At 35.4% G+C, this 25,639-nt stretch overlaps 1 protein-coding gene across 7 annotated transcripts in view; it reads right to left on the reverse strand.

Annotated features, from left to right (window-relative positions):
• FARS2 (phenylalanyl-tRNA synthetase 2, mitochondrial) overlaps nt 1-25,639 on the reverse strand; it is a 662,046-nt gene that overhangs the window by 502,958 nt on the left and 133,449 nt on the right. For 6 of the 7 annotated variants that reach the window (XM_074208467.1, XM_074208461.1, XM_074208463.1 and 3 more), the window contains one exon: nt 2,022-2,639. In XM_074208467.1, coding sequence (XP_074064568.1) covers nt 2,022-2,618 — 597 coding nt within the window. In that variant the 5' untranslated portion in view covers nt 2,619-2,639. Of the gene's footprint in view, nt 1-2,021; nt 2,640-22,360; nt 22,448-25,639 lie in introns of all 7 variants that reach the window. The other variant, XM_074208465.1, reaches the window with a different exon arrangement.

Raw genomic sequence — 25,639 nt, forward strand, 5'->3', positions numbered from 1 at the left:
GTTAAGGATCTGGGTGAAGAGAGAGAGGCATTTGCTTCTACTCTTTTTTTTTTATCATGTTGTCTATTAATAAAAAGAACAAATTAATGGTAATTAGTTCATATCAGATGATTCATTTTTACATTGATCTTATATTTAAACAAATGAAGTAAATGAGGATGCTTTTCAAATCCCAGTGGCTATGTTGGTTATTCAATAGGGAGAAAAGACCTTCATAAATGAATGGTAAAGGGAGCTAGAGGTGCATGATGAAATACCATGTCCTATTCCTAAAAATAATTCATGTATTTGATAAACACGTATACTGGCTTTCTAGTGTAGAAATGACCACCAAATAATATAACTTGCAGTTGTTTCATTTTGGTTTGGTTTTGTTTAAGTGAGTTTGGAACATTAATTCCTTCCATTTAATTTATTAGGGTAGATGAGGAAAGCCAGGGAGTTTTGACAGTGGTCCATTCAGATGAATGTATGAATGAATGTAAGAATGACTGAATAAATGAAAGTAAAAGTATTTAATAAATGCTTGCCATGTGGCAAAACAGTGATAAGGGCCAGGGAATACAAAGAGAAAAACTTCAACAGTACCTATTCTCAAGGAGCTCAGAGTCTTATTAAAGGAGGCAACAGATAGGATAAGTGGAAAGGTCTGGAAATCCTAAGGGTTCAACTATGAGGCAAATGCTGATGGCCTGAAGGTACTTAATTATATAAATAATGAAGAAGGTAGTCTTCCATCTTTACAAAAGAAATGGAATTGTGGACTTGAATCTCATACAAACCCTATGTGAGCAGCCAAGTAAGACCAGTCAAAGAGGATTACAAGAGTTCAGGGACAGCCCTAAGAGCAGGGAGGGGGTTCTCAATATTAACAATAAATGCTTAAATAGCGATTTAAGGAATGCATAGTACTTTGAAAATATCTCATTTTATTCTGGGGTGCTACTCTCATTTTACAAATGAGGATACAGAAACAGAGAATGGACAAGTAACTTTAACCCCACTGCCTTGCAAAAACCAGAAACACAGAGAAGTTAAGTGACTTGCCCAGGAAGTCTAATATACAGCTAAGTTAACTCCTAAATAAGTTAATTCCATTAAATCACTCAAATAGGACACAACTAGTAGTGGGAGATCCTCTTATAATCATATTATACTGTACTGGTTCCAGGATATCCTAAGGACCAGGAAGGGAGAGAATAGGAAAGGTAAGTGGAGCATGACACCTCCAGTGGTACACAGTCCTCTAGTCACACATGAATCATAGAAAAGCAAAACTATTCCACAGAGACCCGCAATAAGCCAGATTGAAAGGGAGCAGAGATGAGACTAGTATTATTTGGGGGGGAACAATTTAATCACCAGAATCCTTATTCTTCCTCAGTAAAATGAAGAACTGATTAGATTATAGCAGAGTAACAACAAAATCAGTCTGTTCTAATAACTGGTTAACTCCATTAACCCACTAAGGAACTTAAATGACTAAATTACAATGACAGTTTCACTATTTTGGATTCTAAGCTATCAAGAATGAATTTGAATTTAAATTCAATCACAAAGCATCAATAAGATAAATAGCTGGAATGGATATTGGACCAGTTTAGTCTCTTCATTTTACATTTGATTTTATACATGAAGAAATGGAGGCCCAGGGAGTTTGAGCTATTTTCCCTAACAATGCAAAGTCAGCAGAGAAAGGAACCTAATCCAGGTCTTCTAACTCTGTATTATGCTGTTACAATTATTCTGTTTCATTGAGGAAAGATGGCATCAGGGAAGCTACTCAGTTATGGAAACAAAAAAGAATAAACATTAGAAAAAATAAAAAGCTCACAAGTTTCAGTAAATTAATTGTCTCAGTTATTTTAAATCCTGCATATATCAATCAATCAAAAAACATTGCTTATTTATACCTAGGCATTCAACTGAGTTAAAACCAAAGTCAAGGGGAAAGTAACTCATTTGCTCCATTATAAGATTAGGTGTTTGTTCTATTGATCTCATTGATAAATGATTCATACCTGATGCCTATTGAAGAGCCGGACAGCTTCCAACTGATGAAAGACTGGATAGTGATGGCAATCAATCTGGTCCCGTCGATAGACATCTCCAACCACAAGGAAAGCATTGAGGCCAGCACGAATCAAGTTCCACTGGTGGGCTGAAGTGTGAGACCGTAACATGTGATTACGATTCAGGTAATAGTTGTCTCCCTTCTTCCGGCTTGGGTGATCAGCTGGGACAAGGAGGCTGTCAAAGTTCTGCCATGTTGTGACAACTGGAGAGAGGCCATCAAAGACTGCAAACAGTGGAGTTCCATAGGGGCCTATATACTGCTGATAAAAATGATGCTTCACCCTTTCCAAGACCAGCCATAAGGGGTGATATTTCCTATTATGCAAATTTTTTCCCACCTTGGAGAGAATCTTTCCTGGTATGTTGGTATGGTCATCCTTAGGATAGGATTTGTCCAGCACCTCCACTGAAGCGCCTTTAGTCCCACTGACAGCAAGTTCTGAAGTGATGGGCTGTGAGGTCAATGACCGTCTGAAAAAATATGCCAGGCACAGTTTAACATGATGGTGCTGTGTTCTTTTAGAAAGACTCCAAATGTTCATGGTAGAGTCTCTTCAAAGTCTCTAGAAATGAAACATAAAAGGTGTAAATTTAGGATTTATCCTTATGAAATGCTAACAAATATATTCTTCTTGCCTCTTACCTTCCTGTTTGAATCCCTACTCTCCATCTCCACCATATATCTCCCCAACAACTACAGTTGTGCAATAGATGAAAACACATTCATAAAAATATAGTAATAAACCTATCACATTGACTATTCAGCATTGAAAAAAACTTGAAAACAATTTAAAGTAGCCCATTTATCTTCAAGAAGAAAAGGATGAGACAGGCCACAACTAGAAATGGCAGATCTTCTTATAATCATATTATACTGGTTCCAGGATTTTCTCAATAAAATGTAAGCTCTATAAGGGCAGGATTGCTTCATTTTCTTTTTCCTTTACCTTCTCAGTATCTAGTATAATATCCTGAGATATTCTTGATATACATCAACAGGGAAAAAACTGTAAACTAAAATTGTCTCCTTTAATTTTTCATTTTCTCTGATTCAGTAGATGCTTTCTTAAATAGGACTCAGTAAAACCTTAGGCCACTGGTTGTTAATAACTCATTTATAAAAGGGACTCAATTCTTTAATGAGGCAAGTCTATTAAAAAAAAGCCAAAGTAAGGATACAGATGGAAAAGAAATTGAAAGGGTATACTGAACAGATTTAATACTTATTATTAAAAAGTCATTTATTTTTGAAACATAAACAGTACATATTTTATGGCTACATTGGGGATATAATTAATCACTGATTATATTTCCTGATATTATGTTTATAAATATAAAAAATAACAAGCATGATAATCTTTGTAAAAGTGGTTATCTATAAATACCACAGGTTTGTGTATTTGGTACTTCTTGTTAATGTTCTGCATATTTTTAGAAAGAATGATATAGTCAATAAGCATTTAGTAAGGGCTTAATAAATGCCTGTTGCTAATTGACTGGTAGAGAGAAAGAACATTGGCTTCTGGGTGAAAACATTCAGGCTTAAATCCAGGATTTGCTAAGTATATTATCTTACAGAAATCTCTCCCATTCTTTGGGTATCAGTTTCATGTTCTATAAAATGAAGAGGTGAATAAATGGCCTCTAAATCTCCTTCTTCAATACCAAATAAAGAAAATAGAAAAACAAAGCTGTAATGTTGTTTTCCTATATCACAAAATGATGCTCCCTATACTTGATAAACTTTTTATATAAGATGTAGAAATGTGAGGATGAAGTGGTTATTTTTGTTTAGTGTTAAAAAAAATAAGGACTAGACAGAAGTTCCAGAATGTTGATTGATAAGGAAAAACAATGTAAGACAGCTGTTAACTATTTATATAATGAAAATCATTTATTTCCCCATAGCTGTACATGCCATCATTCAAATTTAATGCTTCCACAGTCATTATGACAGATCATCAATGAAAAGATACATTTTAAAAAATCTTAAACTTCAAAATACTCATCCAATTAAATTCTATTGGGTATCCACAATGTGCAAGACACTATACTGGGAGAATGGGGACAAATAATAAATATAGAAAACATGATCCTATATCTCAAGACAATTAGAATTCAGTGAGTAGAGAAAGCAATGATGAAGATGATGATTAATAACAGTACAATCCCAAATCAGGCTAACACTGCTATTTCTTAAGGTCTCTGATATGTCAGGCCTATATATTGACCTATACAGACTATAAATTGGTCTTTGTGGTCAGGTGTAATCTTTGGCTTACCCTAAACCTACCTTCTTAGGATGAAGTATCAAATTGTGTTTCGGAGAACTCTAGGATTAGGCAGAAACTTGTTGAGTACATGAGAGAAAGTGTTTGATACTTTTGCAAAAGTATCATTTTTGCAAAAGTCACTGAATTTTTGCATGTTTTGACCTCAACTAAGGACATCATCAATCTAGTTCATGTCACTTCTGTATTTAAGTGAGCTGATTTTTCACTGTACATTCCCAAGCAAAATTGAAACCAGTCCCTCTAAAGTTATCCATGATCTCTTTTGCCAAATCTAATGGGTTTTATCTTAGTCTTCATCCTTCTTATCTATTAGTTTCATTTGACACTGAAGACAACCATCTTCTCCTGGACATATTCTCCTCTCTAAGTCTAGGTAACATTGCTCTCCTTTGGTTCTCCTTCTACCTGTCTTACTATTCTTTCTCTGTTTCCTTTGCCAAGTCAACATCAAAATTACCTTAATGCTGACTTTTTCCACAAGATTCAATTTTAAGTTTTCTTTTTACCCTCTATATTATCTTCATAAGTTTATTGGCTCTCACACCCTATACCAAAATAAGGTTAAAATGGGTTCAGAATTTAGACATAAAAGTGTGATACCATATACCAATTAATAGACCAAGAAATATTCTGTCAGAACTATGAAAAGGGGAGAAATTTGTGACCAAGCAAGATATAGATAAAGGTGCAAAATGGAAGGTTTTGATTATGTTAAATTAAAAGGTTTTTGCACTAATAAAAGCAACACTGACAAAATTAGAAAGCAAACAAAAGGCTGAGAAGTAATTTTCATGACAGGGTTCTAATAAAGGTCTCATTTCTAAAGTATATAGAGAACTGCATCAAACTTATAAGGTTACAAGTCATTCTCCAATTGACATATGGTCAAAGGATATGAACAGTTTTCAAATCAAGAAATTAAAGCTATATATAATCATATGAAAAAATGCTTCAAATCATCACTTAGAGAATGCAACTCAAAACAACTACAAGGTATCTCACACTTATCAGACTGGTTAAGGTGGCAAAAAAGGAAAAGGATCAATATTAGAGAGGTTATGGGAGGATTAGGACATTGCTGGAGGAGTTGTAAACTGATCCAACCATTCTGGAGATCAATATAGAACTATGACCAAAGTACAATAAAACTGATCATGACCCAGTTCCAATACTATGCCTCTATCCACAAGAAATCAGAAAAATTGGGAAACTTTCCACATGTTCTAAAATATTAATAGCAGTTCTTTATGTAGTGGCAAAGATTTAGAAAACTGAAGGGATGCCCAACAATTGGAGAATGGCTGAACAAAGTTATGGTATATGAACGTTATGAAATACTATTCTTCTATAAGAAACCATAAATGAATTCCAGGAACTGATGACGAACAAAGGGAGTAGAACCAAGGGAATATTGTGCACATTAATAATAATAATATTGTGATATGATCAACTTTGATGGACGCAGCTCCACTCAGCAGTTCAGAGAACTAAAACAACTGTATTACACTGGCTATGGACAATGTTTTTCTTCCAGAGAAGAAGAAAAACAAACAAAACAAAACAAAAACCATAAAGAATCTGAGTGAACATTACATTCATTTTTCAAAATTTCTCTTATGTATTTCTTTCCTATCTCATAGTTTTCTTTCTTTTCCCTTAACCTTAATTTCTCATACCAAAAATGAATCTTTAAATGTGTTAAACACAAATGTGTATGTACAATATTAATCTGACTGCTTGCCACTGAGGGGAGTGGGAAGGGAGGGTGGAAGGAAACTTAAAAATATGCATATGCATGTGGATGTTGAAAAACTTTCATAACATGTAATTGAAAAAAATAAAATATCAATTAAAAAAAAAGAACGAAGGACAAACAACAATTTTCCCAAAGCAATCTAAGCTGCTTTGTTCCTTCTATTTATTTCTGGGTCCAGCTCATTGTCCACAGCATTCCAGGTAGATACTAACAGACTAACCCAATGAACTCTTTATGTAGTTGCTTATCATTATTTGAACAGCAAATATTCCATATCCACTTGATTTTTCCTTTGTGAGTTAGTGATCTGTTTTTATCAGTGTGGTCTGTTTAAGTATTTTCAATACTGTACACCTAATTCCAGTATAAGGGTAGTGAATTAAAAGGAAAATCTTAATTCAGTGTCTTAAAGTCTCAGGTATTGTCACTCATCAGACATTATGGAGTTAAATTTCTGAGGCACATCATTATAACTACCTGAGAAAACAATTCTTGTTTAATATATAAAATCATGAGTGAATCAAAACATTATGGGAACATAATTTCTTAGTTTTATTTGTTCTGCTTTTTTAATAGGCTAGTTTTAAAAGACCTTTCCACAGTAACAACTAAGAATGTAAATTACAGTACAGATTAGTAAATTTGGGACTTGTAAGAAAAAACAGATTCCTCGAGCTAATCATATAAAGTACTCTGTCATGGTATTCACAGCACTGCCTTTAGGAAAAGATTCATCATAACCCACAAAAAAAAATAGGCTTCACTTTGCAAAGTGAAGGACCCTTTGAAAGGACCCTTTAAATTTGTTATGGATAAGTCATCAAAAAAAGACAGATTTGACTGATAACAAATTTAAATAATGTCAAATCAATTTGCCATTATTTAATTAATGTCTGTTGAATTGACTTGACTATTAAGAAGTGATGATCAATCAATTTTTAACCAATTTTAAACATCTTTGAAAGCAAAAACACTAAGGAAAATAAAAGAAAAAAGAAAATCAGTCCCTGTTTTCAAGGATTTCATTATTTAATAGGGAAAGACAACCAGCGGATAACTATGTACAAACATGATATTTTTTGAGATAAATTGGAGATAATCTTACAGAGAAGGTTCTGGACTTAATGGGGGAATCTCTAAAGAGATATAAAACATTCAACTATTTTAATCATCTAATAACTATGATGCCACAAATGACATTCCTTCATGATGTTCACATTCAGAAGTATCATCAATATCAATTTTTCTATGTAGTGAAAACACAATCATTAGTTTCGCAACATTGTTCAAGGGCACCATTAAATTATTTTTGATGCAATTACTCAGAAAAGTAGCCTTTAAAGGAGAGTTTAGCTCATGCGCTGCCATTTTAGGAGGATGGGTTTGAAGAACATTAACAAAATATAGAAACAAATAAATCATCAGTTTTTTCATTATGACCCCTAAAGCAATATCTCAATTGCTCTATTACATTTCTAGCACTGCTCCTCTGATCACTTCTCTTCAAGTTATCTGAGATAACTTGGCTTATATTTAACCAACATGTCTATAGATTTCATCTCATTAAAACTTGAAGGAACAGATCAACACGTGAGATTCCAATAGCTGATACCAACAGTATCATCCCATTGCCAGTTTCTGAAACCTTTAATGACCAATGCATCCCTTAAAGAATATATTCCAACTATTTTTACTTTTCATAATAAGTTGAAATGAAAGCTTATTACTTAATGCTTTAACATTAGGCTAATAAGAATCTGGATCATCAAGATTAGTTAATCTAACCTATTTTTGAGAATATCATTAGAAGGAATGTTTGAAAACTTTGAATAGGAACCACAAAGCCCTGAACAGAGTAAAAATCTGTTCCCATTGGTCATTACTCATATTATTGCATGTGTTAGACCTGCTGGTAATATTATCTCTCCTAAGTTCTGAACCATGAAATCTGAGATAATTTCTGTTACTCACAACATATTCACAATAATTTATCTCCTTAGGTTGTCTTATTTTAACAATGAATGCAATTCACATTTTTTTTAACTAAAAAGAAACATCATACTGATTGATTTAAAATGTAAAGCCATAAACTGCCTATGCTGTTTCAGAAGCATAATCAGCAGCACAATCTGCAACAAGAAGTACCTATTGTGCTTGGCACCCATAATAAATCAAAAAATTTTCTAGATTAGTAGTCAGAGTAATAGAGAGAACTAATAGTAATGCAATTAAGTAGTAATGGGGACTCATGCTACAAGCAAAAAAAAAGGGTTTCTATTAATATCTATAATATTAATATCAAATATACTTAGCAAATAATGTAACAATTCATAAAGAGAGTCATGTAATTAAATTAAAAGGGAAATCCACTTTTTTAGAAATATTGGGGTATGCCTGGGTACAACTATTTCACTGAATTAGCATATTTATCAAAACTACTAATCAAATTTTCACTTTTTAAAATTTCCAATTATAAAGATTCATTCACATCATTTGTATGGCCCTTCCAAACTTAACCATGTAGGGTAGTTAGTGGTATATGCTCCACATAAAAGGCAATGTGGAACATGGGAAGAGCATGGGTTCAGGAATCAGAACCAGATCTTGACTCTGACTGTTTACTACCTATATGACCTTAGCCATGTAACTTCTCCTCCTGTATGTCCTCTGTATATGCTATGTTACACAAAGTTCAAAGCTGTTCTGGGAAAGCTGGTTAGGATACAGTGACCTACTTGTAATGGAATTCTAAGACACTAGAAACTGTATTAGACTAATCTTGTTCACCTGACTCTTAAATGGCAATATTCAATGGCAGGTCTTCATAACCTCCCTGGGATTCTCAGTGCTTTTTGCTGAGGCAGTTCTAGTGTAAGACATGATTCTACAGACTCAGTGAACTCTATAAATGTATTCATTTTTGGTCTCATTTTGTCAGGATTTTCTCTAAAATTGTCAGTGGCTTAGCTTCAACTGAAAAATGTCTCCCCAACTACATTGTTCTGTGTTGGTTGTCACTATAGTAGTAGATGGGATTCTTAAATATGCATGAGTACCCACATATATCTTGAGAGAAAGTCACACTCTTCAGGAGTTAGGAACCCAATTCACAATTTTGCTAAATGTGTCTCTCCCTTCCAAATGTATATGCTATGTTACACAAAGTTCAAAGCTGTTCTGGGAAAGCTGGTTAGGATACAGTCATTTGTGACATATTGACTAACCTTTCCTCCTTGGTTTCTATCTTTAACATATACTTGAAGAAACTTATAGGATCTGTGAAACCAGATGCATGCAATTCTCAAGTCTTTATTGTTCACTTTCTATTCCCCAATCCTCTTTTTGCTTTATTGTTCTCCAAATCATATTTAAATTTCTAATCCTTATTTAAATAATTCTTTATGCTTTTGGCATCTGGATTCATTTCCCCAAAACTGACCCAATCCAAGTATAATTAATACTTTCCATAAAAGAACACTCTCCCTTCAATAAGATACTGTATATTTTGTGGGAAAATGTGAAACAAGTCTATAAGTGCATTAATATATCCTCATTATTCCATCTTTAGTCTTCTATTGAGTATATGTTAAGAATATTCTCACTTTTTTTCTTATTACTGAGTAAATGTTTCATTATTTAAGTTTCAATGATGTCATTATGAATGATTTTGTGTGAAAAGGTAGCACTTCAACAATGATTCAGAGGCTACACCAGCAAGCAAGAAGAACATATCCCAGCAACCAGAGTAATTCTTAGAACCTGAGAATTTGTTGTTGCTGCATGGCCATCCCTCAAGAGAATTACCCTGATATACCAAAGCAGGTGCAGAGAGTGAATGCACTAGGTCTACACCAAGGAGGGAGAGTGATCTTGAGAAGAGTTGGAAGTTGAGGCCATACCTAATTACAATAATAAGCCAACTATTTTGAAGTAGTGAATTTTGATCTTAAAATGTACCACTAGTTTTTTGTTGTGTCCAATCGTTCATGACCCCATTTTGGAATTTTCTGGGCAAAGATACTGCAGTAGTTTGCCATTTTCTTTTCCACCTCACCTTACAGGTGAGGAAACTGAGGTAAACAGGGTTAAGTGACTGGATGAGAGTAACACAGCTATTAAATGTCTGAAGCATGATTTTAACTCAGATTCTCCTGACTCCAGACTGGCCAATCTATCCACTGCACCACCTAGCTAATTAGCTTCATAGAAAAGGTCTCTTCCTTAAAACAGTGAGCATTTTCCTCTCTCCACAATTTACACAAATTTTAATTTCGCTGCAGATAAAAAACATAAGTATTAACTATATAAGGAAAGGTCATAAAGAGGAAATAAAGTCAGTGGTAAAGTAAGGAGACTTGGGATCTGCCTTAGTTCTGTTCCAGACTAGCTATAGCATCTTGGATTCATCCGGCAAACTCTCAAGACCTCTCAACTTTCTCATTTTTAAAGGTGTGACTGTCTACTAATGATGCAGAATAAGAGGTTAAGAATGTAGAAATGTGGGAATACTACCAAGTTTTAAGAGTAAACAATTAAAGAGGTGTTAGAAAAGGAAAGGAAAAATATTAGAGATGTGAAAAGGAAAATGAAACTGTCTTAGGGAAATTAGATATTTAGAAAGCATGAAGATTAATGCAAGTTGTAGAGCTTTAGGGGACAGCCAGAGAAGTATATTATGAAATCGGCTACAAAAGGCTTAGGAACAAGAGATCAGTCCTATTTTTCTACACAGACTGAAAAGACAAGGAAAAAAATTTGATTTATTTTAAATTAATAGTAATAATAGCTAGCTTGAATTTATGTAGAAGCATTTTATCCTCACAATTTTGGGAGTTAAGTATTGTTATTCTCAATTAACAGATGAGGAAACAGAGTGAAGTAATATGCCTAAGGTCATTGTGTCTAAGGGCAGATCTAAACTCAAGTCCTCCTGATTCTAAGTCTAGCTCTCTCTCACCACTCAGACACACAGTCACTATTTGGGTTGTTTTAAGGAAAGACTTTTGATTTGGCACTGAAGTTATTCAGAAAGGACCTTTGCCTCTCAGCACTCAAGGGGTCTGAAAGAAATCTCTTCTTTCAACTATGAATAGAAGGAAGACTGAAACAAAAAAGGAAGTACAAGGTCCTTAGGGCTTGATGGTCAAAATGAGGAAGCAACAGAGCAAAAGTCTGTAAATAGAATGATTACTACAGGGAACTATATCACATAAAACTGAATAGAGAGATGAGACTGCCTGTGGAACTTCCTGCCCAGCATCCCCAGACTCTTTTTCTTGGCAGATTGTGGTAGATCCTATTTTCCATTACTTTGTAACTGGTAATCGAGGCATTAATTCAGTGACGAATAAAGTGGCAGTGATATGAAGAGACAAAAGAAGGGAAGGTATTGTGATCTTGACAGACTTCACAAAAGCTTTCTTAAAGTAGGGGTGATCACTCAGTAGACAGTGCCAGGACAGAGCTGAGCCTGCAGCTGAGCATCAGGGCAGGGAGGAGCCCAGGCCCCAGACCTAGCAGGGAGGAGTCCAGGCCACAGACTCTGTCCTGGCAGGGGAGGAACTGTCAGATGGAACTCCTACTAAGGACAAGTTTGCAGTTGTTCTACCCAGACACATAGTTTGTATCTCCCTTACCTGAGCTGCTCCTGAGATCCTTAAAGAAGTTATCATACTACAGGATTCAGACATAAAAAAAAAAAAAATTATAAGCAAACTAGAAGATCAAGGAGTTGTATACCTGCCAGATTATGGGGGGGGGGGCAGTTTATGACCAAGGACAAGATGAAGAATATCACTAAAAACAAACAATAATTTTGATTACATTAAATTGAAAAGCTTTTGCACAAACAAAACCACTGTAACCAAAATCAAAAGAAATGTAGTAAATTAGGAGACAATTTTTACAACTAGTGTTTCTGACAAAGGACTCATTTCTAAAATATACAGAGAAGTGAGTAAAATTTTCAAAAAAAAAAGCCATTCCCCAATTGACAAATGGTCAAAGGATATGCAAAGACAATTTATAGTTAAGGAAATGAAAGTGATTCAGTCATATGAAAAATTGCTCTAAATCATTACTTATTAGAGAAATGCAAATTAAAGCATCTCTGAGGTACTACCTCAAACCTATCAGACTAGCCAATACGACCAGAACGAATAATGATCAATGTTGGAAGGGATGTGGGAAATCTGGGACACTAATACATTGTTGGTGAACCTGTGAACTTATCCAAATTTTCTGGAGAGCCATTTGGAATTATAGCCAAAGGGCAACAAAAATGAGCATACCCTTTGATCCAGCAATACCACTACTGGGTCTATACCCTGAAGAGATGATGAAAAAGGGTAAAAACATCACTTGAACAAAAATATTCATAACAGCCCTGTTTGTGGTGGCAAAGAATTGGAAAAATAAGTGAATGTCCTTCAATTGGGGAATACCTTAACAAACTGTGGCATATATGTATGTCATGGAACACTATTGTTCTATATTAGAAATCAGAAGGGATAGGAATTCAGGGAACCCTGGAGGGATTTGCATGAACTGATGCTGAGCGAGATGAGCAGAGGCAGCAAAACACTGTACACCCTAATAGCAACATGGGGGTGATGATCAATCTTTTATTTTTTTTATTAAATATATTATTTGAGTTTTATAATTTTCCCTCCCCCCTAACCCACAGAAAGCAATCTGTCAGTCTTTACTTTGTTTCCATGTTGTACACTGATCCAAATTGAGTGTGATGAGAGAGAAATCATATCCTTAAGGAAGAGACAAGAAGTCTAAGAGGTACAAGATTGGACAATAAGATATGTGGGGTTTTTTTCCCTAAATTAAAGGGAATAGTCCTTGAACTTTGTTCAAACTCCATGGCTCTTTATCTCAATACGGATACGGATGGCACTCTGTTTACAGACAGCCCAAAATTGTTCCCGATTGTTGCACTGAGGGAATGAGCAAGTCCTTCAAGGTTGAACAGGTGATGATCAATCTTGATGGACTTGCTCATTCCCTCAGTGCAACAATCAGGGACAATTTGGGGCTATCTGTGATGGAGAATACCATCGGTATCCAGATAAAGAATAGTGGAGTTTGAACAAAGACTATTACCTTCAACTTAGGGGAAAAAAACTATTATCTTACTATGTAACTTTGATATCTCTATAATACTTTATTTTTCTTCCTTAAGGATATGATTTCTCTCTCATCACATTCAATTTGATTCAATGTATACAATGGACACAATGTAAAGACTAACAGACTGTCTTCTGTGGGGGGATGAGGGAAGGAAGCAAGATTAGGGGGAAAAATTATAAAACTCAAAATAAATAAAATCTTTCTTTGAAAAATGTACAGAAGAAAATAAAAAGTAGTGAAGAGGCTCATACAAATAGAAAAAATTTATGATTATTTTGTTAAATTTAATAAATACTTGTGAAAATACTGGCATTTCTAGGTTTTTGTATTTTGAACATGTTTCTGTTTTCTGTTGCTAAGTTTATAGTAAAAAAGAAAATTTTAAATTAAAGAAAAAGAAGGTATATACAATTTCCAGAGAAATCAATGATGGAACATCAGATAATATAGACTTCAGAATTACAGAAAGTTTGGCCTGAACACAAACTGCTGATTCAGGAGCTAAAGATGTTAAGACTGAGTGAAATAAAAATAGAACAATAATAAATATCTAACAAATGTAGGGCAACAAAGACAACCCAGAAAGAAGTCCACAACACTCACAAGCAAAGAATAAAACAAAAACAAAATCTGCATAGTTTGGCCACAAGGTCAACTGCAATTACTTAGGGGAAAAATTATGCAATTAAAAAAAATATAAGATGAATGAAGTGAGAACTCTAAAGGAAAGAAATAGAAAATAAATGACATCTTTTGAATAAGAGTTCTTAAACTTTGGGGGGTGGGGGAGTCATGGACCCCTTTGGCAATTTGGTGAAGTCTAAAATCCTTCTTCAACATGTTTTTTCTTTGTTTTGGCCAGGTAATATGGGTTAAGGACTTGGCCAGGGTCATACAGCTACTAAGTGTCAAGTCTAAGGCCAAATTTCCTGATACAAGAAACAGTGCTCTATAGAATGTCTTGAAAAGAATAAAATAAAATAAAATAGAGGGACAGCTAGGTGCCACAAAGGATAGAACACCAGTGCAGGAGTCAGGAGGACCTCTGTTCAAGACCTGCCTCAGATACTTAATAATTACCTAGCTGTGTGACCTTGGGCAAGTCACTTAACCCCATTGCCTTAAATAAAGTCAAGTACATTGAAATGAAAAACTGCAAATTAAGAACCCTTATTCTAAAAGAAACACTTGGAAAAGAACTATAAATGTCTTCCTTAGGAAGAGAATTCCTGTAATATATCCAAGAGGAGTTGATTCTATCAGACAATAAGAAATTTTAAAACAAAAAAAAAAAAAAAGACTTTAAAAAAAGAAATGGGAAATTATCTCACATAAAAACAACTGATCTAGAAAACAAGTAGAAAAAAATATAAGAATTATGCAGTGGATAGAGCACCAGCCCTGGAGTCAAGAGTACCTGAGTTCAAACCTGGCCTCAGACACTTAATAATTACCTAGCTATGTGGCCTTGGGCAAGCCACTTAACCCCATTGCCTTGCAAAAACTAAAAAAAACTAAAAATAAAAAATAAGAATTATTGAAATTCCTGAAAGTTATAGCCAAAGAAAAAGACAATCCCTGAATATATTTCAAGAAAGCATGAAACTGCACACACCTGTTATTCAAAAACTCCAAAATAAAAGATCACAGGAAATCCAGAGCTTCTACATAAAAAAAGTATAATAAATAAGTATAACAAAGAGTTACAGTCAAAATCACACAGGATTTTGACATCCTTAAAGGAGAAGAGAGTTTATTATGTAATATTCCAAAAGGAAAAAACAGACAGGCTTGCCATCAATAACAACTGGGTATAACACAACATTAAGGACCTTTAATGAAATAGAGGCATTCCAAAATTGTCTTGATGGAAAGATCAGTCAAGTAGAAATTCTGAAAGATGAATATAGAAGTCATGGGAAATAGAAAAAGTTAAATAGGTTTAGACAACTAGAAGGAACTGCACATGGATGAAATATTTATGCTCACCTAAGAGAAAAAGAAACATGTTTTTATGTATAACCCTAATTTCATCAAGAATCATAGCAAGAATTAAAAAAAGATGAAGGGCCTGATAATGGTTTTGTTATGTTTTTATAAACTTAAAGTAAAAAGAAGTAGGAAATACAGAATTAATTGGGAAAGAAAAAGGAAATGGAGAAGCAGGAAAGGAAACATTATTTCACATAATCAAGGCAAACGGAAAGAGTGAGCATCACTTTGACCTCACTTTCAAGTAAACTGGTCAGAGTAGGGCAGAAGAAACATACTAGCAATCATGTATGCATTTGCACATGTGCATGCATGCACACAGAAACACATATATACAAACATAAATGCACAGATGAATATACACACAAAATTTGGTATAGGAGAGTCCTGAGACTACAGCTGGAAGATCAAATTTGACCACCAGCTTTAACTACCACTTATTTTTCTAAGACCCTCAAGCAAAGAATGTTATCTAATATTTTGAATACAATAAAACTGGATATTAAAAATGTAAAAATCATTCTTAGCTGCAGGCAGTACAAACAGTATTTTAGAACCTACATGCTACTGCTTACTGGCTTAGTCCCATTACCCTTTATGCTAGTCAACAATTGCTTCAATCCAGATTTATCTATCCTATTCTCAAGAATGCCTACTACATAATTTTAAAACTTTCATCTAAAATCTTTTTCTTTCTCATTCTTTAATTTTCTAATTCTTATAGAGCCAAGGCTTCCTTTTGCTGATGCAATTTCTCTTGCCATTCTTTTTATTACTAGTTGAATTCTCATTTATACCAACTAACTGGTTATGGTAAGAGTCAGAATATTTCTAGTGGGGCAGAACACCCCATGATCACTTCCACAATGTCTCTCCACCATCATGCAGGAGTTGTTGTTGCCATTGTTATTCCTCCATTTTCTTTTTTTTTCTTTTTTTTTGTTTTTGTTTTTTGCAAGGCAGTAGGGTTAAGTGACTTGCCCAATGACACACAGCTAGGTAATTAAGTGTCTGAGGCTGGATTTGATCTCAGGTCCTCCTGACTCTAGGGCAGGTGGTCTATCCATTGTGCCACCTAGCCACCCCTTATTCCTCTGTTTTCAAAGAGGACCAAAGACATCATGTGCTTGAATTGGATTTTAGTGAAGAGAAACAAAAGTCAATTGGCAATGTTCCAGGACACGTCAGATGATTCTGATTTCTTTGATGTCTGACCAATAGCTGTTGGAACAAATTGTTCTTTGTCTGCCCATTCTGCTGGTAGAAATCTTCTCAGACTTTCAGAAGATATCCCCTATATCATGTTGGAGTTTGACATTTCTTGGTTACCCTCAACCTGGTTCAGTCAGTTGGTTTTACCAATTTATGGCCACTACAATTTCTTGAGGAAACCACTGGAGTTTGTGGTTCCTGGTCTAGCCATTCTTTCAAGTCCAGCTCAAAACCCACATTCTTCCTGAAACTTAGCCTGATACTCTTCATATGCTGACAATCTCTCCCTTTTTCTCATTTCTCTTGACATTTTATAATACTTTTTATTCAGAATAATCTTCTTATAGTCTAATTACTATTATATGTATTTGCACAGATGTCTTATAGGTTATAAGCTCCTTAAATATTTTTTATTTATCTTTTATTAACTTTTTAGGTCCTAGTGCATTGAACTGCATATACAAGTTTAACAAAAGGTGAATGAATTTCATCTAGTAATTTCATTGTAGTGTCTAATATTATTTTTGGCACATGCTTATTTAGAATAATCAGAAATGTGCTTCATCCTTTGGCCCTCAAACATATGTTTCATTAGAACAAAAAAATAAGAAAAATAATAAGTAATCACTGGTTGGTAGCAATTCCAGGGATTTATCTGATGAATTGCCCCAGTCTAGAACAGGAGCTCCAATGAATTTCCCTAAGAGACAGGGGAAGGAAAGAAATGGGTAGAGGGGAGGGAAACAGGAGTTGATGATTACTGGGCTTCTATTCAACTGCCAGATGATTCAAGTCATAATCTGCCCAGACATCCCAACTAAAATACCATTTTCTACAAACTGTTCCTGAACCCCTCCTTCATTCTACAGCTTTGCTTTTTAAATTATTACCTATTGTTGGGGTTTGTGCTGGTCTGAAAAGGAATTCATGAGACACAGGCTCTCTCCCAAGCAAGTTGGCATTTTATTGGACTGTACTGGCACAGTGGGCTGAGAGTTGGGAGATACTCTAGCAAAGAGACATCTGACATACCCTCCTTTACATTGGGACAAATAAACAGGATCTGGAAGTCAGAAGTTGCCATCACCAGAAGGTCAGACCTTCTAATAGAGTTTTAATACATGCTTGTAAAAAGGTGTTTTACATATCAAAGAATACTGCAAGTTCTGGAAGCACATAACTGCACTTTGCATAAGGTTAAAAGATAACCTTATTCACATATACTTATACAAGGAGGAGACCAAAGGCTTTGGGCAAGAGGTAGGGGATAGGGGTTGTAGAAACAGTCATAGAATTCCTTATTTTAGCAAGATTCAAGAAGGACACTCAGCAGATTTGAATGTTAGAGAAGGGGTTAATTAATCGTGATTCCATTATCCTTCATATAGCTTACTTTCTGTGTGTGTGTGTGTGTGTGTGTGTGTGTGTGTGTGTGTGTGTGTTTAGATTTTAAAGTTCTTAGGGCAGGAACTGTCTTTTGCCTATTTTGCATTCCTAATCCTTACCACAGTGTCTTACACATTATTTTGAATGAATAAATTAATGAATGAAGATCCCTCTGGAGACCCTCTGTGATTCTAATTTTTTTCTATATTTGTATTTTAATCAGTATGAAGATTTTCATCTTGGAAGCCCCCCCCCCCAACAGATGGGTAACCCATTAGTCAATCATGAAGTTTATTTTTATGGCAAACACTCTTCCAAGCCAAGAGACAAAAGACAATCCTTGCTCTCAATAGCTTACAATCCAATGGAGGAGACAACAGGCAAATGAATAAAAATATATAAGTATATAAACACACACACACATATATATGTTTATATAAAGCAACTTATATACATGATAAAGTTATATACAAGATAAAGAAAAGATAATTAATAGAGGGAAGACTGGATTTAAGAGAGGTTGGGAAAGGCTTGCTGAGGAAGGTGAGATTTAAGATGAGTCTTAAAGGATGAAAGGGAGATTGGCAGTCAGAGAGGAAAAGAGAGAATGTTCCAGTCAGGAGGGACAGTCAGAAGGAATGTCTGAAGCAGAGATTCAGAACACCTAGAAGGTCAAAGTCAGAGGACAGAAGAGTAGGAGTCTAAGGGAAGGTGTAAGGTCAGTGATTAATAGTCTTAGAAAGGAGGTAGGAACAATAATAACAGATAAAACTGGTAATATTTCTAAAGATTTAAAGATTTTAAGAATATTTTATGTTATCTCATTTGTTCCTCATAAATATGCAATATGTACAATTATTATTATCATCATCATTATTATTATTGATATTTTACAGATAAAGAAACTGAAGAGTCTTTCTGAGGATCACAGAACTATTAAGTTTTTGAGGAAAGGCTTAAACTCAGATCTTCCTGACTCCATATATATAAAATCATCTAAAGACAAACCTGTGTTGTTCTATTCATGCATTTGTTTTTGTTTCACAAGCAACCAAAAGTTTGTTTCATGTGTTGATATTCACAAAGTGATTGTTAAAATGAACTGAGGAGATGAAATTATACTTTTCAAGAATTTATCATTGTAGCTTTAGAAGATAACAAAGAAAAATCATACATTATAATCCACTCATGTAATTCACAAAAAAGTCCATTCCTTGTAACATTTTTAAAGACCACCTACTTTGTAATCACACGGAAGGTATTTGATTAATTTAATTCTTCTTAATTCTCTTACATGGGAAATGCCGGAAGCTGAGAGCATCTTTTGAAAGGGGATCATTGGGGCGGAGCCAAGATGGTGACAAGGGAGGATCATGTCTTAGGCGCTCTCTCATAAAGCTTATAAACTAAGGACTCTAACTAAACTTTCTAGAGACAGAACCCAACAAGGGACCCAGTGAGGCAGTTCTCCTACTCAAGATAACCTGGAAAAGAGCAGAAAGGCTCTGCTTCCCGGGGTCGGAGGGGTGGCCCGCTGGAGGGGTGGCCCGCCAGAGTGAAGGAACTTCAGCCTCCTGGAGGCAGCCCCAGGGTGCTCACAGCAGCAGGGGAGTCTCCTGAGCTACACCCTGGGGAGCACCAGGCACAAGGGGGGGCACAGCGGGGGACCTCTGCCAAAGCGAGCACCTAGAGCCTAGCCCTCAGGGCACACAGAGAGCAACAGGGTAGGCAGGGGGAGAAAAATCATTCCATTATACTATCCCTCAGTAGCCATAAATGACAGGCTGAGTGGTAAAAAAGTAAGAGTTACTTCCTGACAAAATAAGACAGAAGATATTGCCAGTGGATTACATTTATCCATACTATGCCTATCCTTGTCTGCTATGAAAAATGAAAGGGCAATTTTTCAGTGGAAAAATGACTCTACTACAAAATTCTTCAGATGTTTCATTTTGATTGTGTAAAAAGTTGGAAACAGATGAAAATAGATTTTATTCTAATTCTTAAAGAAATTGTCAAGCAAATGCTAAGTGTACTAAACATCTTAAACACTTTTTTATGTAACTAGACATTTTCCATTCTAAATTCAAACTTATTTTGCCAAGGTTCCTCCCCCCCCCCCCATTGGGTCTTTCCTCTCTCTTCTTCCAACCCTTATAACACATTTACTCTGTTGGGTAATGGAATATTGAGAGGATGGAATCAACAAAATATGGCATACAGCAGCAAGGTGGTGCAGTGAATAGAGCCAGCCCTGGTGGGAAGTTCAAATTTGGCCTCAGGCTCTTAATAATTTCCTTGTCCAAAAAAAAGGCAACTTATTGAAAATGAGGAGATTAATAAATAATGGATTAACTTTTAGGTTACGAATATGGGTGAATAGAAGAATGAATTGTGGCACCCTCAAGTTAATAAGAGAGTGCAGCTAGGTGGCACCTAGATAGATACTTAATTACCTAGCTGTGTGACCTTGGGCAAGTCACTTGACCCCACTGCCTTGCCAAAAAAAAAGTTAATAGGAGGTCTAAGCTTAGAAGTAAGGATAACAAGTTTGATTTATATCATTTGTGGAATGAGAATTGATCATAAAGATAGCGATGTCCAATAGGCTACTGGAGTTGCAGGACTGTAGCTCAGAAGAGAGATCATTAGTATTAACACTAATAATACCATTTCTTTTCTTATTTGCTCATTACAGAAAACATTATTAATGTTAGGTCTCTATAATAAACTAAAGAAGGATTATGCAAGAGGTGTTGTTATTGGCAACCATCCTATAATCTACCTAAAAAAGAAGTCATATACAAGAAGAAAAAAAATTTATAGAATATTATGTCTAACAAGTATAATTAATTACATAAACTGGTCGAACAAATGCTAAGTAGAATAGTGAAGTACAAAGTCAACATTAAAGCAAAAATGGAGAATTAATAACCTTGGAAAATGGTTGATATTACACTAGTAAGAAACAAAGTACACACAAAATCATTCCAATTACTGGGAAACAATCTTTACAACTAATGATTCTGACACAGGACTCATTTCTAAAATACACAGAGAACTGAGTCACATTTTTAAAACAAAAAGCCATTCCCCAATTGACAAATGGTCAAAGGATATGCAAAGGCAATTTACAGATGAGGAGATCAAAGCAATCCATAGCCATATGAAAAAATGCTCTAAATCATTAATTATTAGAGAAATGCAAATTAAAGCTTCTCTGAGGTACCACCTCACACCTCTCAGAATGGCCAGTATGACCAGGAAGGATAATGATCATTGTTGGAAGGGTTGTGGGAAATCTGGGACACTATTACACTGTTGGTGGAGCTGTAAACTCATCCAACACTTCTGGAGAGCTATTTGGAACTATGCCCAAAGGGCAACGAAAATGTGCATACACTTTGACCCAGCAATACCACTACTGGGTCTATACCCTGAAGAGATGAGGAAAAAGGGTAAAAACATTACTTATACAAAAAGATTTATAGCAGCCCTGTTTATGGTGGCAAAGAATTGGAAATGCAGTAAATGTCCTTCAATTGGGGAATGGTTTGGCAAACTGTGGTATATGTATGTCATGGAACACTATTGTTCTATTAGAAACCAGGAAGGACGGGATTTCAGGGAAGCCTGGAGGGATTTGCATGAACTGATGCTGAGTGAGATGAGCAGAACCAGAAAGGGACTGTACACCCTAACAGCAACATGGGAGTGATGTTCAACCTTGAAGGACTTGCTCATTCCATCAGCGCAACAATTGGGAACAATTTTTGGCTGTCTGCAAAGGAGAGTGCCAGCTGTATCCAGATAAGGAGCTGTGGAGTTTGAACAAAGTACAAGGACTATTCCCTTTAATTCGGAAAAAAAAAAACCAGATGTCTTATGGTTTGATCGGTTACCTCTGAGAATTCTGTTCTCTTTAAGGATATGATTTCTCTCTCATCACACCCAATTTAGATCGAGGTACAACATGGAAACAAAGTAAAGACTGAGGGAGTGCTATCTGTGGGGTTGGGGTGGGGGGAGGGAAGCAAGATTGGGGGAAAACTGTAAAACTCAAATAATATCTTTAATAAAAATTTAAAAAAAATCATTCCAATTACGCATCCTAGCATTATGCATACCTAACAGTAACCCTGAATAATAATTAAGGACAAAGCTAGCAAAACACAAACTCTAGTAGTAACACCATGCTGACAAGGCTTCAATCAAAGTATGGGCAAGGTCTACTTTCTGATGACAAACCTATATGTGGAGAGGGTAAGCACCCACAGGTTGACCACATGAGGGCAAATTTAATGGCTATAAGAAAATGAAATAAAATTACAACATGTAGATAGTTCCTTGTGGTTCAATTCTGATTCTGCAATGAAAAGGACAATGTGGTAGGACAGGGGTATAGGCTGCTAAGAATCATAGTGATTTATATCATCTAAAAAGATTAGCAGTTGTCAGTATGTGAAATAGAGAACAGGAGAACAAGTATTTATAAAGTACCTACCATCTCTGTGAGGCTCTAGCACTTTGCAAATATCATCTCATAAGATTATTAGATTTTGAGTCAGGAAGACAACCTCAGTTTTCTTACCTGTAAAAGGAATAATAAGACCTGTGGAACTTATCACACAGGATTACTGTTAGGAACAAATGAGAACATGACTCTAAGGCTCTCTGGAAACTTAAGATGCTAAGCAAACGCAAATTATTAATATTACCATGATCAATGAGTGGACATAATACTAGAAAACTGAATCATAGCAACCTCGAATTTCTCACTATAAAGGAAATCAGAAGAGAAGAGGAAATTGCAAGTAAATGAAAAGAAGACTCATAGGAGCTCCTTGGATTAGCCAATATTAGTCAATAAAGAAGACCCTAGTTCAAGGAATCAAAAACAAAAATGGTGCTTTATGAATAAATCACACTTTATGAATCAACATATGTTTCACAGAATAAGAAAACATGCAAACTTTACAAGTAACTTGATAAGATTCACCAAATTAAATAGACATATCCTTTAATATTTAGGAGTATCACTATAAAGGTGGCTATGATTCAAGACTAAGAAGTGAAAGAAATATAAATCTTGTAATTGAAACAAAAGTCCCACACTCACGTGACATGAATAATTTCTTTAAGAAATAATTCACCTAGGGGTGGCAAGGTGGCGTAATGGATAAAGCACCAGCCCTGGAGTCAGGAGTACCTGGGTTCAAATGCAGCCTCAGACACTTAATAATTACCTAGCTGTGTGGCCTTGGGCAAGCTACTTAACCCCGTTTGCCTTGAAAAAAACCTAAAAAAAAAATGTATAGTATATATTATATATATAATTCACCAGAGGTGGGAGTAAAGAGGGCAGAGAGAAGTTAGGAACTTCCCTAAACTCTTTCCAGCTTTCCTCAGAAACAACTTTAAATCAGTCTTTCTCAATGGATTTTGAAGCAACATAATCCATAAAAAGACAGAGTGGAGCAGTTTCCCAGCTTAAGATATTTTGGAAGGATTTCAGTAAAAGTTTTGAGGAAGCCAGAGGGAAGCAGTTAGCTGCAGAGCAAAGATCAGCAACTATGACACATGGGTCTTGGCTCACAAGGTCAGTGGCAGGAGGATAGTTGTGAGGACTCCAGAACCAGAACAGAAGGCAAATTGTGAGTCCCTGAAGCCCTGTGCAACCAGCTCAACTAGACGGGCAACCCCAGAACAATGGGCAAACAGCTTGTACCTGAGGCCACAGCACGGAAAGTCAGTGAGCAGGCCTCTGGCCTCCAACTCAAGAATCTGGGGACAGTGCCTCTTGTGGTCCAGAAGCAGAGCTCAATTTTAAAAACCACAAAAAGGGCTAAAAAATGAGCAAGGAAAAGAAAAAAAGTCCTGACCACAGAAAGCTACTATGGGGATAAGGAAGATCAAAACACCATCTCAGAAGAGAAGAAAGAAAGAAGGCCTACATGTGAAATCTCAAAGCAGAATGTGAATTGGTTATCAAGTCCAAAATATGCTTTTGGAAAAGCTTAAAAAAGATTTTAAAAATCAAATAAGAGAGGTAGAAGAAAAATTAGAAAAGAAATGAGAGACACAATATCCTGGAAGAGGAAACACAAAAAATTGACTGAAGAAAAGAAGTTCTTAAAAAATGTAATTGATCAAATGGAAAAAAAAAATTCTTAGCCAATGCTATTAGCCAATTGGAACAACTTTTGTTAAAAAATAGTATTGGGGGCAGCTAGGTGGCGCAGTGGATAAAGCACTGGCCCTGGAGTCAGGAGTACCTGGGTTCAAATCTGGTCTCAGACACTTAATAATTACCTAGCTGTGTGGCCTTGGGCAATCCACTTAACCCCATTTGCCTTGCAAAAAACCTAAAAACAAAACAAAACAAAAAATAAAAAATAGTATTGGTTGGGGCTGCTAGGTGTTGCAGTGGATAGAGCACCAGCCCTGGAGTCAGGAATACCTGAGTTCAAATCCAATCTTAGACACTTAATAATTACCTAGCTGTGTGGCCTTGGGCAAGCCACTTAACCCCATTGCCTTGAAAAATCTAAAAAAAAAAAAAAAATAGAACTGGGCAAGTGGAAGATAAAGATATTAAGAATCAATCTAACAACTTTTTGAATGTGAAAATAGAAGAAAATGTAAAATAACTCAATGAAAAAACAACTGACATGCAAAAGAGATAATTTAAGAATTACCAACTACCTGAAAGCCATGAACAAAAAAAGAATCTGAATAGCATCTTTGAAAGAATTATCAAGGAAAACTACCTTGATGCCCTAGAACCAAAGGGTAAAATAGTCATTGAAAGAATCTACCAATCAGCTCTTAAAAGAAAACCCAACATGAAAACTCCAAGAAATATTGTAGTCAAAATCCAGAATTATCAGGATGAGGAAAAAAATTCTACAAATAGAAAGAAACTATCCAAATACCAAGAAGCCACAACTAGGATACACAGGACTTAATATTTTAACATTAAAGGACAGCAAAAACCTGGAATATTATATTTCATGGGCAAAAGAGTTTGGACTGTACAATCAAGAATCAAATAACCTGAAAAACTCGGGATACTATTTCAGGGGACAAGTGACATTCAACAAGACTGGGGACTTTCAAACTCTCCTGACGAAAAGACCAGAGTTGGACTGAAAATTCAGTCTTAAAATATAAACTCAAGAGATACATAAAAAGGTAATCAGGAAAGAAAAAAATGTTATTCAATAAGATTAAACTATTTACATCCCTACATGGGAAGATGGTACTTATAACTCTTAAGAACTGAACCTCTATTAGGAGTACACTAGAGGGGTGGGCATAAATTTTTGATGTGATTATCTTAAAAGAATTAAGGCATGAAAAAAAAGGATTATATGAGAAAAGAAGAAAGAGGGAGGCAGAATGGGGTGAATTACAACGCATGAAGAAGTGCAAAGGAGGAGGGGGATGAGAATTGCTTTAATCTTTCTTTCATTGGATTTGTCTAATATAAAGAATAACATTTACACTCAGTTGAGTTTATAAATTTATCTTACCCTATAGAGAATTAGGAAAAAAAGGGAAGGAGAAGTAAAATGGGAAAGGGGAAAGAAAAGAGGGTGGGGTCCATAAAACTGAGGACAGACTGAAGGAGGTGGTGATCAGAAGCAAAACACTGGTGAGGAAAGATAGGGTGAAAGGAGAGAGAAAATTACAATGGGGGTGGAGTTAGTAATCAAAATTGTAAATTTGAAAGGGATAAACTATCCCATAAAACAGAAGAAGATAAAAGAGTGGATTAAAA

The sequence above is a fragment of the Macrotis lagotis genome, chromosome X (assembly GCF_037893015.1).
Source record: "Macrotis lagotis isolate mMagLag1 chromosome X, bilby.v1.9.chrom.fasta, whole genome shotgun sequence".
NCBI lineage: Eukaryota > Metazoa > Chordata > Mammalia > Peramelemorphia > Peramelidae > Macrotis > Macrotis lagotis.